The sequence below is a fragment of the Chrysochloris asiatica genome, unplaced genomic scaffold, assembly GCF_000296735.1.
Source record: "Chrysochloris asiatica unplaced genomic scaffold, ChrAsi1.0 scaffold00169, whole genome shotgun sequence".
Classification (NCBI taxonomy): domain Eukaryota; kingdom Metazoa; phylum Chordata; class Mammalia; order Afrosoricida; family Chrysochloridae; genus Chrysochloris; species Chrysochloris asiatica.
The window spans coordinates 807,276-826,323 of NW_006408687.1; the positions used below are offsets into that span (position 1 = coordinate 807,276).

Here is a 19,048-nt window from a genome sequence, read left to right on the forward strand (position 1 = left end):
TATTAAATGCAAGGTTTTCAGTTCAAACTCACCCAAGGACCCCTCGGAAGAAATGTCTGGCAATCTGTTTCTGAAAAGTTGTTGTTGTTGTTGTTGAGTGCCATCGAGTCGGGTCCGACCCATAGCGACCCTGTACAGGGTTTCCGAGGGTGTAAATCTTTACGGGAGTAGAAAGCCCCATCTTTCTCCCGCGGAGCGACTGGTAGTTTCGAACCGCTGACCTTAAGGTTCACAGCCCGATTCGTAACCACTACGCTACCAGAGCTCCTTATGCATCCTAAAATTAAGAATATTTGAAATGCCAACAGTGCCAGGATGGCAACAAGAAGTTTTAAAATGGGTAAAGGCTGTGAACAGACATTTATTTAATCAAGGATAACATACAAGCACAGCCAATAATCAAATGAACAGATTCTCACATTCATTAGTCATTACTTAAAGAAAGCCCATAGCCATCTAGTTGATTCCAACTCAAAGCAACAATATAGGACAGAGAAGAACTGCTGCACAGGATTTCTGAGACCGTAAACTTTTACAGGAGCAGACAGCCTCATCTTTTTCCTGAATAGTGGCTGGTTGGTTTGAAACACCAAATAACCCACTATGCCACCAGGGCTCTTACTCACAAAGTACAGTAATATCTGTAATTAGCCATTGTTGTTCTTGGGTAAGTGCCATCTTTCAGACTCATAGCAATCCTGTATAGCGCTTCCAAGGAACTGGTGTGTTTAAACTGTCAACCTTGCACTTTACAGTCTAGTGCTTATCCCACAGTGCCACACCAGAAATCAAAACTATAATGAGATACTACCTCATCCCTGATAAAATGGCACTGATTTAAAAAAAAAAAAAAAAAAATGTGGGGAAGGATGTTGCAAAACGGAAACTTCAATTCACTGCTAGTGGGATTATAAAATGGGACAACCACTTTGGAAAACAGAACGAAGCTTCCTCAAAAATCTAAAAATAAAAAATATTTTATGACTCAGCAATCCTAGCTACATGTCTTTTATTTCTCTAAAAGAATAAACGAGACAAAAACAGAACATGTTCATTGCAGCACTATTTATAATAACAAAACAATGGGAACAATCTAAGTTTCAATAGATAAATGGATAAACAAAGTGTGGTACATATATACAATGAAATAGTACATAAACCTAAAGAATAGTGATTTCTCAAAACATAACGTGGATGAATCTGGAGGACATTATGCTGAGTGAGCTAAGCCAATCACAAAGTAAAAAATACTGTACATACAGAAACCAATGTTCATTGGTGTTTACCAAGGATAGGAAGGGGAAGGAGGGTGAGAATCATTTTCTAGAGACTTGTTATTTTCGTGATGAAAAAGGGAATGGCAAATGTGGGTACAGTTTGACCAAGGTAAATGCTGGCGCTAAGAAGTACACAGAATAAAATACGTTTTTGGTAAATACTATATAGCATAGAATTTTGTAACACCAACCACCACCAAAAAATATATGTGTTTTTTGTGTGTGTATGTATGTTGGTGGTGTTGTTAAGTGTCAATCAGTCCATTGCAGCTCATAGCAGCCCTGTGTAGGGTTTCCAAAAAGCAGCTGGTAAATTTGAACTGCCAACCTTGCAACTCAAATCAACCTTGTGGTACAGTGCATTATCTTGCAATGCCACACCAGGATATGTCTGTGCATTTACATATGCCTGTATTAATGTATGTACATATGCATTTATACGTTGCTGTTGGACCTACAGCAACCCTGTATAGGGTTTCCAAGTAGTGGTTGGTGAGTTTGAACAACTGACCTTGCAGTGTAGTACTTACTATGGTATCACACCAAGACTTATATTGTTGTTACTGTTGTTAAGTCCCATCAAGTTGGTTCTGACCCATAGCAACCCTGTATAGGGTTCCTAAGGAGCAGCTGGTGAGCTTGAAGCGTCAACCTTACAGTTCAAACTGACTGCAGTCCAGCACATTAACCTGCAGTGCCACCCCAGTACTCCAAGACTTATATATGTGTAGCTATGGTAGAGTAGTGGTTACGAAACGGGCTGCTAACCTCAGGGTCAGCAGTTCGAAACTACCAGTTGTTCACGGGAGAAAGATGAGGCGTTCTGCTCCCATAAAGACTTATAGCCTCAGAAACCCTGTAACAGGGTCACCATGAGTTGGAACCGACACCACGCCACATAACTAGTAAATGTATTATGTATATACATGTATTGTTGTTAAGTGATGTCCAGTTGGTTCTGATGCATAGTGACAACTGTATAGGGCTTCTGAGGAGCAGGTGGAAGTCTGAACTGCTGACCTTGCAATTCAAAACAACTTTGCAGCTCAGTGCTTACCCTATAGTACCACAACAGGACTCCATGCATGTATTGTTGTTGTTATGTGCCATGGAGTCGGTTCTAATTCATAGCAACCCTGTACAGGGTTTCTGAGGCTGTAAATCTTTATGGGAGCAGAAAGCCTCATCTTTCTCCCGCAGAACAACTGGTAGTTTCGAACTGCTGACCTTGCGATTCGCAGCCCAATTCGTAACCACATGAATGTATTAGGGGCTTAAAAATTTGTCAGAAAAATAGAATTGTAAAATAACGGAATTAACCACAACCTTTTTGAAGGCCCCTGGTATGTGTGTACATGTGGATCCTGATAAAATGTGAAGAAAATGAAGAAAAATGCACATTCTTAAAAAGTCCACACTTACTGGACTAATTGATTACTTAGAAGCATTTTGCAAAGTGAAATACAAGTGAATCACTTTAAGATCTAATCTATATGACTAGGAAGCTTCGTGAAGATTTAGGTTGGTGGTGTGGCATGCTGTAACTCATAGCGACCCTGTATAGAGTTTCCAAGGCTGTAAATCTTTACGGGAGCAGAAAGCCTCATCTTTCTCCCATGGAACAGCTGGTAGTTTTGACTGCTGACCTTGAGGCTAGCAGCCCGATTCATAACCACTATGCTACCAGAGCTCCTTGAAGACTTAGGTTAAAGACCTTCAAAGAACCTGTTTGGGATATAGGATTGCTTTTAGAAACAGGGTTTTAAGTGTCATGCTTTCAGACCTCATTAGATTATAAACTGTGTTATAAGTTCCTGACATTGGACACTTTGCATTTAAAAAAATATTTGAAATCCAAGACTTAAAAGATAAGTTGTTTGTAGGGAAAACCTTATTGTGCTGGGGTCAGAAGATCTGTGACTTGGGAACAGTATCTGAACAAAGCTGAAATATGGTAACTTGATTTTGTTGGCATCTCAAGGCACAATAATCACTTGGAGCACAGACATTCTAATAGCATAGAAATGGGTGTTGTTGTTGGGACATTATAAAAAGAATGATAACAATTGAACAAAGGAACAGCAGTGTAGGAGACAAAATGCCCATTTGATAGATGAATAAGGGAATATATGTAGCAAGGAGTTCTTATACTGGGTTTTTAAGCACACGATGTAGGTTCTGTGTGTCCTTTACAGATGTGTGGGAAAGGGGACTAGTGATACATATTTTTTTCCTATATGAATATATTCAACTCTATGGGAGGGAAATTTAAAAATCACTATTGAATTTGAGTATACTAGTTGAAGTTGGGAGACTCACGAAAGTCATATTTTGACTCCAACTTGGTCTTTTGGACCATAATTTTTAAAGGAGATTTCATTAAAATCTTAGTAAAAATACTTTTTATCTAAATACTTGATTCTAAATAAAACTTAAATTGCCATTATTAAAAAATTTATATACAGCAAATAAGATCACTTTAATTCCTGGTATGCCAAGAGAATTCACCTTTCCAGTGACAGAATAAATTTGAGGGGGGAGGATTCTGTATTTAAAGTAAATAAGCAGAGCTCTACATAAAATTCCAGATGCTCAATAAAATAAAATTGCAAAAGTGAAAAAAAACAAAAAACAAAGCCATGGTGGCAAAATTCAAATAGCTCATTATTATGAGTTAACATCAATTTTATTCAAACTCATGGCAACTTCACATGTAGAAGAGTAAAAATGTGTTTCATAGAGCTTTCAGTGGCCAATTTTTCCAGAGGATCATCACCAGGCCTCTCTTCCAAGACCCTTCTGGTTGGATTTAAACCTCCAGCCTTTCAGTTAGTAGCCGAACACAGAAACTGTTGCAATACCCAGGATTACAGGTCAATAACAAATACTACAATAAAAAGACCACTGTGGAAAATAGATTTGTTGTTGTTGTTGTTAAGTGCCGTGGAGTCAGTTCCGACTCATAGCGATCCTGCACAGGTTTTCCAAGGCTGTAAATCTTTATGGGAGCAGAACGCCTCCTCTTTCTCCCACGGAACCACTGGTAGTTTCGAACTGCTGACCTTGCGGTTCACAGCCCGATTCGTAACCACTATACTACCAGAGCTCCTTGTGGAAAATAGATAAGGTTCGTTATTTATTAGACATACACACAAAGTGGTACAACAGTTAAGACACTCAGCTGCTAACAAAAAGGTTGGTGGTTTGAACCTACACTATGGCTCCACCGAAGAAAGACCTGGTGGTCCTGTTTCTATAAAGTTTATAGCCAAGAAAAAGCTCTGAAGCAATTCGACTCTGTCATATGGGGTCCCTAGGAGTTGAAATCAACTTTACAGTACCTGGTATGGTTCTGTAGGATAAGCACTGGACTGCTAATCACAAGGTCAGAGGTTCAAATCCACCAGTCACTCCTTGGAAACCCTACCTAGAGTCACTATGAGTCAAAACCGATTAACAACATGCAAGGAGTTATCCCTTAAAGAAAAACATGTATTTTTTTTTTTTGACAACTCATGAGATAATACATTTATCTGTTAACTTACAGTATGAGGTACTTTATGGTATGCTTAGTTCTAACAAGTTAGCAATTTTATTGTCTTTGTCTTTAATTTTTGGCATTAGGTCAGTAACATGCACTTAAAATTTTATGTTAAGTATTTTTATTTAAGTATTTTATTGCTACTTAGAAAAATTTTATATCTACTCTTTCAATTAACAAATACACATCTAAAACAAATATTTAAAATAAACATAGGGAAACGATTTACTTAGTATGCTATGGGTTAATGCAACAGGTATGTGAATATAAAACCAAATTAAGAAAAACTATAAATTGGGACATTTAAATGCACACCTGATTTTAATAATTAGTAACAATGAATAACTTTGGTAACATAAAACCTTAACATTAAATAATTTTAATAAAATAACTAAAATAAATTATTAAGACAGAAGTAAAACAACCTACACTTAAAATATAAAGCTAAGTGTGCTCAAAATGAGTTTTTTCTCCTTAAGACTTCTAAAATCTGCTATAAACTAGATTTCTAAATGGACAAGGAAAACTGTCAAATATACATATATATTTATTTTTATCTATACGCTACTTTAAAATCCAAAGCAAATTTTTAAAAAGCAAATTCAAATTTAGCACTAGAATTTCATAATCCAATTAGGTTTGTTTAATTTCACCATGATATTTGTAAAGAAACTCACTAATGGTATCAAAGTGAAGTTTAAAAAAAGAAGAAAGAAAGGAATGGAAATTAACCACATGATTCAAGTCAAACAATGAGCTTTCAGGAGAGAGGAAAAAGAGTATGTTAGCAGGTGTCTGCAAGGAGCTAGATAATACAATGGAATCAGTTTTCATTCTGCAGAACCACCATGAGACTTGCTGCAATGTCAGCTCCGAGCACACACAGAGGGACTCCAGAAAATGCTCATTGATCATGCAGCACTTTTTAATGCGCATAGGCTTTTTTCTCCAGCTAACCCCGCCTAGCTTCCCTTTGCAGCTTCTTCTCTCAAGCTCTCTCCCACCAATAAAATATCTTCCTGATGAGAGTGAAACATTTAATAAATTATTTTACCAGTCTAAATATTAGGAATACCACACCACCCTGCAGCCTCTCTAAATTAGCTAGGGTTTTTGTTGTTGTTTTGCTTTGTTTTAAGGAGGAACAACAACAACAACAAAAAAATCCTAAAGCCTGGAGAAAATGGGAATTAAATATCTACACCAATAAATACAAATGCTTGATAGGTATGCTACACCCAAGCCAAAACTGATTACTGTTTCCTTCTAATTTTAACATGTATTTCTTTAAACCAATTTATAATCAAATTAATTCTTATAAAATAGCATCAGGAAAAAAATAACAATATGATAATTTAATATTCATGTGACCCAAAAAAAGAAAGGAAATTTTTGTTAGCCAACATTAGTGACTTACATTTTAGGGTTCTAATATATTTAATAATTTAAATATTTCCTAATGTAGTCACATTAAAAAATATAAAGGCCAAGGTATATCAGCTAAATTAAACTATCAAACTGATATGCATGCTTAATTGTATCCTAAGACCTAAAAAAATCAGCTGTTTAAATAGTTATTGCAAGCAAACGCTTTAAGCTTAGACATGTAAATGATTCTAAGACATATGATACTAAACCTACTCAAAGCTGCTTTGCAGACCCCACCTTCTAATGAGTTAATCTAAAGGTCACAATCAGCACAAGGTTTTTTATTAAGTCTGAAGTTCTTTTTTTCCCCTATCAGACATAACATCTACAATTTATAAAAACAGTGAGTTTAAACAAAATAATTTAATTTGTTTAATAATTATGTGAACCAGATTGGCACATTCTTACACAGAATAAGGTCTGTGTCTTGCTATTATGCTATGCCTCTCCTTTGCTCTCTCCTCTATTCATCTGTAAAATCATTCCAACAGATAAGATTTCTTTGTTCAGATTTCAACTTTCGTTTCATTTACAAATGTAGCCCTACCTCAAGAATGTCTTCTAGAACATATGCTTCCATTTCAGCCGCTGTCTCCACCATGTTTTAGCAAACTGCCATGTTTCTTACTGCACTATGATTAGATCATTGCCAGCAGGAACACTCCTCTGTGTCAGCAAGGGAACAGGAAATGGAATGTTCTATTACATGCCTAAAGCAGCTTAGCTGTTCGCTAGCCAGGCATCTACCAAAAGAGCAGGGGTGACTCACTGTGTATTTTTTAAAGATACAGAAGCTCTATTTTAAAGCAAACTTCTCTCAAGTGATTTCAATAGACAAAACATACAGTCTTTCAGTATTCCAAAATTTAAAATTATAAAATATCAAAAAAGAAATATTATATACTTTACAAAAAATCTATTTAACACGACTGCCTTCTTGGTTGAACAAAAGAGATTGAAGAGGGTTACGCAGCAATTTATCTTTAGTAAAGCCTTGTGAGATTAATGTCTGTGTTAAAAGATGCAAAGGAGGCAAGATAATGCCAAGTTAGAAATTTGCCATATCAGACAAATGGATCATCTAGGAACTGTATAAATATATACAATAGTTCTATATTGTAGTTTCTAATTTGAACATGTCTAAAATATTTATACTAATGTAGTTTGCTTTTTTCCAATGGTAAACTGGTTATCTCTAAACAAATTCGTCTTGAAAATACTACATTAAGTTGATTTTACAATTACTTAAGCAAGACATAACAAACTCTGGTATATTCATTTTTAAGTAGTGCCTGTAACTTCATTAACTGACCAAAGACATTTCTTTACCCTTTATTCTTTTCCTTACTTTAAATATTACAAGACACAAAAAATAGAACAGATAAATATAATTTCAAAACACATATTCAGAACACCTAAGAGTGCATAAAGTGGATGGCTAATTGTTATTGACATTATTAAGCACTGTTAAGTGACCCTGTATATAAGGTTTTCAAGGAGAGACTTGTGGATTTGAACCGTCGACCTTGTGGTTAGCAATCCCGTCAGTACTAATCCTACAGCACCACAACAGGAGGCTCCGAGTGGCTGATAGCAGAGTGGCTGATAGCAGAGTCAATTTATGTAACATCCATTACTGACTGATCTTCACTTTAGAAAAATGCTAGATTACCTTTTTCTTTATGCAATTTAAATTATGAAAAATACAATGGAAAAAGAATGGTTTGTGCTCTGTGGAATTAGAAAATAACCCTGATTTAGTACAAACTGTCAAATAAAATAATAAAATAATGCTGATCGAGTATAAGCCATCTAGAAATCAAACGATGTATTGCATTAAGCAAACTGTGGCACAAGACCTCTTTAAAGTGTTCAAGAGCAAAGATATCAGTTTGAAGACTAAGTTTAGTGTGTCTGATACCATGGTAGTTTCAGTAACCTCATATGCATGCAAAAGTTTGGCATTTAATAAGGAAGAACCATAGAAGAATTGATGCATTTGAGTTACAGTGCTGGAGGAGAAACTGAAAGTACCATGGACTGCCAAAAGAGTAAACAGAGCTGTACTGGAAGAAGTACAGCCAGAGTGCTCCTTGGAAGCCAGGATGGCCAGACTTTGTCTCTCATACTTATAACATATTATCAGGAGGGGCCAGTCACTGGGAAAGGATATTATGTTTGGTAATGTGGAAGGTCGGAGAAAAAGAGGTAGACCACCAACAAGACGGACTGGCAGGCACAGTGATGGCAATGATTGAGAGCTTGGCCCAGGACCAAGCAGTGTTTCGTTCTGTTGTACATGAAGTTGCTATGAGTTGATACCAACTCGATGGCACCTAACAACAACTTTGTCTGTCACATTTTGGCTATATTATCAGGAGTGACCAGTCCCTAGAGAAGGAAATCATGCTTGGTAAAGTGGAGAGTTAATGAAAAAGAGGAAAACCTCCAAAGAGATGGATTGACAGAGTGTCAGCAGCAATGGGTTCAAGCATAACAATGATTGTGCGGGAATGACACAGGACAAGGCAGTGTTTCGTTCTATTGTGCATAGGATTGCTGTAAATCAGGACGAACTTGATGGCACCTAATAACAACAGCAGGAGCCATACAAATTGATCGCTATGTGATCTTTCAATGTATAGATAAATCCAATTACAATTAGAAGGCAAACAGCATTTTTCTAATCTAAGTTTTCATTTAAAAAAAGAATTTCTTAAAGGAAAGGACAAAAAGGAGGTGGGAAGCTGGAATGAAACAAAGTGTTAATAAGCAGATTAACTCATTCAGCCAAATTTTAAAAAGAGGTGATGATGTAAACGACATTGCCAGTAATAGCAATCTTTCTTCAAAGAAAGATTTTAGACTTCTCTTAGGGCCACAATGTCCTATATATACAATGGGATGATAGGCCCGTAACTTTGTACATCTACTGTATATCAGAAACTGTTCTGGTTATAATGAACAAAACAGGGAAATTTTATTTTTAACAAGTCTATATTAGTCGGAATCTCAGCAACAATATGAACACTGTTGTTAAATGCTGTCAAGTCGATTCCAACTCATAGTGTCCCTGTATACACAATTTCTAATGCTTAAAATCTTCGTGGGAACAGAAAACCTCATCTGTCGCTCACAAATATGAAGACCGCTGTTGTTAAGTGCTTTTAAGTTGGTTCCTACTTGTACCAACCCTGTATAGGGTTTCAAAGGAGCAACTGGTGGGTTGAACCACTGACTTTGTGGCTGAGTGCTTTTCCTACGGGGCTTAACAATATGAAGACTAAATGAGGTAAATTATGTACACTAACATACACAGTATCTGACATTTAGAAGACATGTTATTTAGCCCTCAGAACTCTGACAATAACAATTTAGAATAGTTACAGTGTACTTACTTTAGTATGTGCCACATACAATTCTAAGTGCTTTGTATACATTCACTTATTTAATCGTCTTAAAAACCAGGCATTATTATTGTCTCCATTTTACACTGAAGGAATCTGGGGTACAGAGAAGTTAAGCAACAAGTACAACTTAGTAACCGTTATTATTAAGATGTGGAACTAAGATTTAAACCTAGGCAGCAGACTCCAGAGTCTACCCTCTAAGCTAACACCTACTTCCTCCAGGTGATATTACTCACATTTTACAGATAAAGATATAAGTCTCTGACAGTCACACAATTATATATAGCAGATCTGGTATTCAAACTCAGGACTGTCTTGATTCCAAAGGATTGTATGGAATGAATGACAAACAAATGGTAACATATTGTTTTCCCTTAGACTATATATACATTTAAACATAGATATGTCCTGATGTGGTGCTGGAGAATAAGCACTTGACCACTAGTCATGCGGTTGGCAGTTCAAACCAACAACCACTGCTTGAAACACTGTCTGGGGTCAATATGAGTCGGAGCCAACTCGACAGCGCTTAAGAGCAACAAAAACATGCCTGGAATTTAAAGGTTTCTCAAAGAAAATACCACAACTCATCTGTCAGTCTGTCATACTGAGGTAGCTTGTGAGTTGATGTGATTCTGAAAGCTATGCCAATGGTATTTTAAATACCAGCAGGGTCACCCATGGTGGAGAGATTTCAGATGCGCTTCCAAATGAAGACAGACTAGAAACAAGGAGAGACAAACTACTTCGAATATTTAGTCACTGAAAACCTTATGAATAGCAGAGAAACACTGTCAGATATAGTGCCAGAAAATGAGTCCCTCAGATTGGAAGGCACTCAAAATGCAACCGGGGAAGAGCTCACTCCTCAAAGTAGAGTTGACCATGATGTTGCCAATGGAGTAAAGCCCACGGGACTTTCATTTGCTGATGGCGCACAACTCAAAATGAAGAGAAACAGCTGTAAACATCCAGTAATAATTGGAACATGGAATGAATGAAGTATGAATCTAGTAAAACTGGACACTGTCAAAAATGAAATGGAACGCATAAACATCGATATCTTAGGCATTAGTGAACTGAAATGGACTGGTATTACCCATTTTGAATCTTACAACCACATAGTTTACTATGCTGGGAATGACAATATAAGCAGGCAAAAGTAAGGTTGAGTTTCAAAGAACTCATCTGCTGGAGCTCTTCTTTCCCATAAGCCAAGATTAGGTGTTCCTCCTTTACTTGACAAAAAATCTGGCCTCTCAGACTCGTATCAAGCAAACCATTCATTCTTCTTCTCTCTACTAAAATAAAATTAAGGGTAAAAATTTTTATACTTTCTGATAATTATTAAGTTTTTAATAATAAATTGTGCTGTATTCATACAATGGAATATTCTGTAACTATAAAGCAATGGAGTCCTGGTGTGGCACTGTGGGTTAATGCGTTGTACTGTAAAATCAGTTTAAACTGCAAGGTCAGCAGTTCAAGCTCACCAGCTGCTCCCTGGAAACCCTATACATAGTTGCTATGGGTTGAAACCGACTCAACAGCACTAAAATATAGCATGGCTTTCCTGGACTCTTGGTGTGGTGCTGTAGAATTAGCACTTGAATGTGAACCACAAGGTATGTGGTTCAAACCCATCAGTCACTCCTCAGAAACCGTGTACAGGGTGGCTATGGTCAGAACCCATTCGCTGGCACTTAACAGTAACAACAACAACATGACTTTCCTATGAAATAATGTTTGTGTACCATTATCATCTTTCGTGCACACCAGAATTTGATAAAAAGTCAACACATTTGCTTTCTTCATCAATGTACTCAAAAGACCATCAGTCTTGGGGATAGAACAGGCACTTAAGCAATTGTTGATTAAATAGACAAATACATGAATAAAAGCATTGTCTAATAGCTGCCAATGAAGTCTAATGTCTTTCAAATTATTGTTCCCATTAGCAATAATTTCTGAAAACAAAAACCTTTGTTCTTTGACTATAAATGAAATAAGATATTTAAAATATCAATATAATCTAAATTTCAGAATTCCTGCAACTTGCTGTTACATAACTTTAATCATCTTTCAATTTGCCTAAAGTAGATTTTAACAGTATAACACTTTTCATTCCATAATTAAATGGCAAAAGTATTAAAGTGCAAAAAGAAGTCGACGTACTAACAAATTCAAATCAACAGATAAAAACAAAAACTTAAAATCATGAAATAAAATATTGACCAAACACAAACAAATATACAAAGTGAAAAAACAGAAGACACTCAATAAATACCTAGGTTTGCTGAAGGAATCATCTAAAATTTAAATTTTTATTTAGGACCAGCATGGTTGCCTTGGAGATAAACTAGTAAATCAAACCAAAACATACACAAAAAAAATGTATTATTAACAAGTAAGTGACCCTCTTTTTAATGTTTGCCACACACACACACCTACCCCCAAATAAACCCTTTCAAAAATTCCTTGTGAAATTTCATTCCTATGAAATATTTTTTCTCTATTTAGAGAAAAGGATAAATATACTACATAAAAACATACTACTAGAAAAATAATCAGAACCAATTTCACCTCTCTAAACATAAGAAATTTAGTTTATTACCTTATAAACCCAAACCAAACCCACTGTCATCAAGTCAATTCCAACAAACAGCAACCTTAGATAGTGTTTCCTAGACTACTGTCGACCTTACAGTTAGTAGTCCAGTGCTTTTCCTACAGTACCACCAGGACTCTACACTATCTCTTTTTCTCCTTTTTTCCATGTAAATTATATTTTAGCAGAACTAAGAAACACAAGTGTAAAATAGTCAAGGCTTAGTATAAAAGAGCTATTAAAGAGTTCAGTTGTTGTTAAGCTGGTTTCAACTCATAGTGACTCTGTACAGGATTTCCTAGGAACAGCTGGTAAATTTGACAGCCGACCTTGTGGTTCAAACCACATTGCAGTTCAGCGCATTAACCCACAGCGCCACACAAGCACTCCTGTTGTTAAATCCATTCAAGTCAGTTCTGACCCATAGCGACTCTGTATGAGGTTTCCTAGGAGCAGCTAGTGAATGCGAACCACTGACCTTGAGGTTCAAACTGATTTTGCAGTCCAGTACATTAACCCACAGTGCCACAAAGCATTAAGCAGACTTTAAATTAAAAGGCCAATAAAACTGATAAAATTCCAGAAAGCTCATATATTATTATAACATTATCTTGATGACTTTACCTTGTATTTTTCTTAAACTAATAATACTATAAAATGACTATGGGTTATAGACAGATTTAATATACCACAATGCTACTATCTTAATTTTGTATTAACTAAGAAATTTATACATGAGTAAAATATGTACATAGAAAACATTCATACTACAAAAGACAACACAGGCGGCAAAAATAAATCTGTTATCCACCACAAAAGGTTCAATTACTTAATATAATCATATAAAAATCATTTTTATAGCAAGCACATCTTAGTTTACATTTTTATAGAAATGGAAACATATTATACATACTTTCCTGCATCTCCATTTTTAAATGTAATATTCCTTGAAAACTTCTAGATTAGCACATGTAGTTCTTTCTTTGATTTAAGTAGCTACTAAATTTTCCAATAAAGAATTTGTCAATCCTTTTTCCAATCTGATAATTTATCAGTCCTCTATTGATAGATGTTTATTTCTACATTTTCAAAATGCTGAAATGAACAACCTTGTGCACATATTTTCTGCACATGCTTACACATAACCATGTAATAATTTGATGGTTTTATATATATATTTTAAATTTTAGATGTTGCTCTTGGTGTCAGGTGCCTAGTCAAATCAATTCTAACTCATAACAATCCTTTCTAGTGCTTCCAAGGAGCAGCTGGTGGGTGTGAACCACAACCTTGTGGTCGGCAGTTCAGTGCTTATCCTACGGTGGTGGTGGTGGTGGTGGTCGGTTGGTTATGTGCCGTGGCCAAATTGCCCTTTAAAAAAGTTAAACTAAGTTATACCCTCTCAGTGAATTAGATCATGCAAAGTATTTGTCACAGTTATCTAGTTCTGCTGTAACAGAAATTGCACAAAGTGAGTGGCTTTAACACTTTTATTTTCTCACGGTTTAGGGAGGATAGAAGTCCAAATTCAGTGTGCCAGGTCAAGGAGAAGGCTATATCTCTGTACTGCCTCTGGAAGAAGGTCCTTGTCTCTTTAGCTTCTGCTTCCTGAATCCTTGGAAATCTCCATGTGTCTTATGATCTATCTTGCCCATCCCACCTTTGTTTGTTTAATCTCTTTTATATCTCAAAAGACAGATTCAAGATACACCTAAAACCAGTCCTGTAACATTAGCATAACAAACACAACCCAATCCCAAATGGGTTTAAGCACAGAGGTTGAGATATACAATACTATGTCACTGAGTCAGAATCAACTCCATGAAAGTAATTTTGTAATTCCATCTGTAACCGTATTATCAATACACACACACATACATGAAAAAAAAAAGAGAAGGAATAGCGGCAAATACTGTTAACGGATGGTGCATGGAGGTACTCACTGCAATGAAACAAAATACAATAGGTTGATTGCAAAATCGATGTTCTTTCATGTAAACTATCACTCAAGTCACACAGCTTTAAAAAAATTAATCTTGATAAATTTTTTCAAAGCGTACAGGACAATAAAAGGCTTATTATTTTTAAAATCAAATGAGAAATCAGCATTACTTTAAAAAAATGTATAATCTGTATTTTGCTTTACTTCTTCATTGCCACTTTTCAAAGATTCTCAAATAAAAAATTATACCTCCTCTTCAACCCCAATCACAAAATCCATATAAATTCATTCCCTGCTAGACAAGGAACTGACTTCAATTTATTTTTAAAAAAACAGTAATAAAGTATTTGTAATCCTGGTGTGACACTGTAGGATAAGGACTAGACTGCTAACCACAGGTTGGCAGTTCAAACCTACCAGTCGCTTCTCGAAAACCCTATACAGAGTCACTTGAGTTGAAACCATCTTGTCAGCACACAACAATATTCTCCTAAAGTAATAAAATACTACAGGCTAAGGAGCTCTGGTAGCGTAGTGGTTACGAATCGGGCTGCGAACCTTAAGGTCAGCAGTTCGAAACTACCAGCTGCTCCGCGGGAGAAAGATGAGGCTTTCTACTCCCGTAAGGATTTACACCCTCGGAAACCCTGTACAGGGTCGCTATGGGTCGGAACCGACTCGAAGGCACTTAACAACAACAACAACATATTATATTAGTTTACCCTCTACATTTATTTTCAGGCGAGATTAAGTACATCAGGTATGACCTTAGACTCCACATTTATTTTCAAACTATCAATTTTTAAAACATAAAATTCTAATGTAACTTTTCCATTATTCTAAAGTAACTTCCATCATGAAAAAAAAAAAAAAAATCCAATGCATACTGAGAAGATGCTTTTATTAAACAAAGAATACTAAATACTTTCTCAATTTCTTTACATACATCCTAGCTCTAATTTTGGTGATAATATTTAAAAAAAAAAATGATTAAACCTTCTTCAGAACCTCTAAAATTAATCTTAATGGTTAAATTGTTGTTACTGTTGCTAAGTGCTGGTAAGTTGGTTCTGACTCAGAGACCCTGTATAGGGTTCCCAATGAGCGACTTGTGGGTTTGAATCACCAACCTTGCAGTTTGAAGTTCAGAGCTTATCCTATAGTAGTACCACACCTCCAGGACTCCTAACAGTTGGATATGCATCTAGATACATGGAAGTAAATCTAATAGGAGGCAGCAAAGGATTATGTCAAGGATATAATAAAATTGTAACCTCACAAATAAAAATAATGCAAATGTCAACTAGTAATATACTTCAAAGGAGCTCTGGTAGTGTCATGGTTATAAGCTGGGCTTCTAACCGTAAGACAGCAGTTCATAACCAGCCATTCCGCGGCAGAAAGCCTCATCTTTCTGCTCCTATAAAAATTTAAAGCCTCAGAAACCCTATATAGGGTCACTCTGAGTCGGAACCAACTCTAAGGCACACACATCTCCAGCACCAGTACAATTCAAATGTATATGAAAAAGGACTTTATAATAATGATTTATTTTATTGCTTAAGTGGAAAACTTCAAGGAAAATACTATAAAAGTCTATCAGCAGCATTCTGAATACTCAGTATAAAAACATTTACTTGGCATTTACTAGGTAAAGACTTTAAATATTAGACACATGACTAACAAATAAAATTAGTACCCAAGGGTCTATAATCTAGAACTCCATACTTATTCTTAACCAAGTGTCAATACCAAAATTTCGCATGCTTTTCCCCTTTTCTCTGATTTATAGATATTTTCCATTCCCTCTAATCTGACAAAACCTGAAACTCCACTTAACACAGTACAAATGAGAAACACTCTATTAAAGTACAAAATATTTTGCCCAGATGGAGTCCTGGTGTGGTTGGATAAGCGCTCCACCTCAAATTTGGTTTGAAACTCAAGATCAGTGGTTCAAACTCACCAGGCACTAATAGAAAGCCCTAATCAGGGTCGCTATGAGTGGGAACTGACACGACAGCACTTAAAAGCAACATATACATATTTCATCCTATATACACGATGAAATACAAGCATTTTGTTGTCTCTAACCACAATGGTTCACATCATGAATTCATTTTTTCTAGTATTTCTAATAGATTGTATATGTGCAAAATCAACAATGGTGGTGGTGGTTGTGTGCCGTGGAGTCGGTTCCGACCTTGTACCGAGTTTCCGAGGCTGTAAATCTTTATGGGAGCAGAAAGTCTCATCTTTCTCCGCAGAAGAGGTGGTAGTTTCGAACTGCTGACCTTCTGGTTCACAGCCCAATTCATATCCGCTACACTACCAGAGCTACTTAAAATCAACAATAGTTGACAACAGTCAATCCCAATTTTTCTCTATTGTACATTTAAAAACAAAAACAAACACATAGAGAGGATGGGACTTGCTGGCGGATAGAGAAGTGTAGTGAGGATCTCTACCAGCAATAACACAGAATACCAGAGGAAACAGGTTCAGGGAACAGTTCCAAAACTCTGAATCACATGTATAAGAATATAGGAATATTTTTAAAGTTTAAAGGCTTAAAGTCAGTAGAATTTGTAGCGGAAGCAAGAAATCTCATACTTTCTTGTACACGGTGGGCTCTGCATCAGGGAGCCACCATTTTGGGCTATGGAGGAAGGATCACAGCCACCAAGGACTGACGCCTGCGGGACTCGGAGATAAAGGTATGGACTTTCCTTTTCCTTTTTTTGTATCTGTTCATTGGCCTTTTGCTATCAGCACACATCCATTTTGGTGACTAGAGGGGGTGCCTGAGCGAGTGGACACAACCCCTACCCCTGAGGGTTCTACTACCCGTGCTCACAGATCCTCTCTCAACATTTAAAGAGACAGATTCCGCTTAAAGCCAAAGGGCAGCGCAAAGCGGTCACAGCCAACCCTGAACTCTTCATCACTAGGAAAAAGGCCAGAATGGGGGTTGTGGAGCGGGAAAGGCAGTCTAAAGACAAAACAGGCTGAAAATTAAATTCTGAGTTACATCCTAACAATCAACAGTGGCATCTTTAATTTCCCAGGCGGCCTTGAAGGCAAGAAGCTGAAACAGGATATTAAAATCATACTTATTTTAGCTACAGATTTTTTTTTCTCCTCTCTCTTTTCTGCCGTTATAGACTAGAGTATCCAATCTGTGTGTTTTTGCTGTTACTGTTTTGTTTTGGGGTCCTCTCTTTACCTTTAGGGGGCTCTTTCTCTCCCTACATTACCTAAGATGAAACAGCAATTGCTGTGATATAGTCAGGCTACAATCACACCCCACAATCCAATACCAACTGCCATCCACCTGGTAGGCAGACACCTGTGACAGTTACTCTAAGTTGAGTAATAAGAAGAGTGAAAAGGGAAGCCCATCTCCTGATCACCTCTACTGGAGGCAATCAGAAAGCATAAAAAATAACAAATCACACACTCAAGTATTAAGGCCACAGTTAACTATTGAACATGCCAAAGAAGTAAAAGCAGATGACTATATCGCACATGTCCATAAACAAGATAAATGGTCTGAGATAAATGAGCTGGAGGTAGACTTACACCCCATACTGGAAGGAAGGAAAGCCTTGGAAATGCCTGAAAAGGAATTCAGAAAAATGATTATAAAATGTATCAAAACACTTCATACAATGGAGTTGAGAAAGATAAGGAAGAAGTCAGAAAAGCCCTACAGGAACAATCAAGTAAGATAGATACAGCATTGTAAACAATTCAAAACCTACAGAAAGAGGTCCAAAGGATTAATAATAGAATATTTGAAATGAACAATACACTGAAAGGGCAAAAGTGTAGAACTGCAGAGATACAAGCCAGAATTAGTGAGCTGCAAGACAAATCTCTCAATACTACTAAGATAGAAGAGCAAGCATAAAAAAGGGGGGGGGGAATCTTAAGGTCTAAGATTCATGTTGGACAATATGAAGAGAAATAACTTATGGATTATTGGCTTTCCAATACAGGAAGATTCACACAAGTCCACAAAGGAAATAGTTGAAGAGCTGCTGGAAGAAAATTTCCCTAACATCCTGAAAAGCTAAAACATAAGCATTCAAGAAGTTCAATGAAACCAGGATGGACAGACCCTAAAAGAAAATTATCACGATATCTCATAATCAAGCTCTCCAAAATCAAAGATGACAACAGAATCCTGAAAGCAGGTAGGGAAATGAGAAGTGTAACATACAAAGGCAAGCAAATCAGATTAAGTTCAGATTTCTAGGCAGAAACCACGCAGGCAAGAAGGCAACGGGGAGACATATATAAAACGCTGAAAGAAAAAAACTGCCAACCAAGAATCCTATATCCAGCAAAGCTGTCAATCAAATACTATGGTGTAATCAAAACATTCCAGGATAAACAGAAGCTAAGGGATTTTGCCAAAGCCAGCCATGTGCTGCAAAACATACTGTGTTTTGTTGGTTCTCACTTCTGTGGACTGAGAACCAACAAAAACAGACAACAACCAGAGACTGACATACGTGGCAACCCCATCCAGAACTCAATCTAAAAATGGAAGAGCCGAAAATAGAACATAACTTTAAGTACAAATTCAAAAGATTGGTAGAGGATCATGTGGAACCTCGGCAACCTAAGACAGAGCCATTGCCATGCTGCAATGAGTTTCGATGACGGGTAAGACTAAGGAATTCGCACTGACAGCCTAAGACAGGCAGCATCCCTTAAACAAACAATAAATAAGGGGGAATCTGATGCAGACCGTGCAGACCCGGTCAGGAGGTCAAGACCCTGTGGGCACAAGCGTTGTTGACCGTCCAAACCATAGGCTCTGAGGATCAGACT

At 36.7% G+C, this 19,048-nt stretch overlaps 1 protein-coding gene across 3 annotated transcripts in view; it reads right to left on the reverse strand.

Moving 5' to 3' along the window:
- ANKRD17 (ankyrin repeat domain 17) overlaps positions 1 to 19,048 on the reverse strand; it is a 257,813-nt gene that overhangs the window by 191,871 nt on the left and 46,894 nt on the right. Inside the window, exon 1 of one of the 3 annotated variants that reach the window (XM_006871556.1) lies at positions 6,794 to 6,934. The exons of the other annotated variants lie outside the window; for them this stretch is intronic. Within the exon in view, the coding sequence (XP_006871618.1) occupies positions 6,794 to 6,847 (54 nt within the window). The 5' untranslated portion in view covers positions 6,848 to 6,934. Of the gene's footprint in view, positions 1 to 6,793; positions 6,935 to 19,048 lie in introns of those variants that run through there. 3 annotated transcript variants of the gene reach the window in all.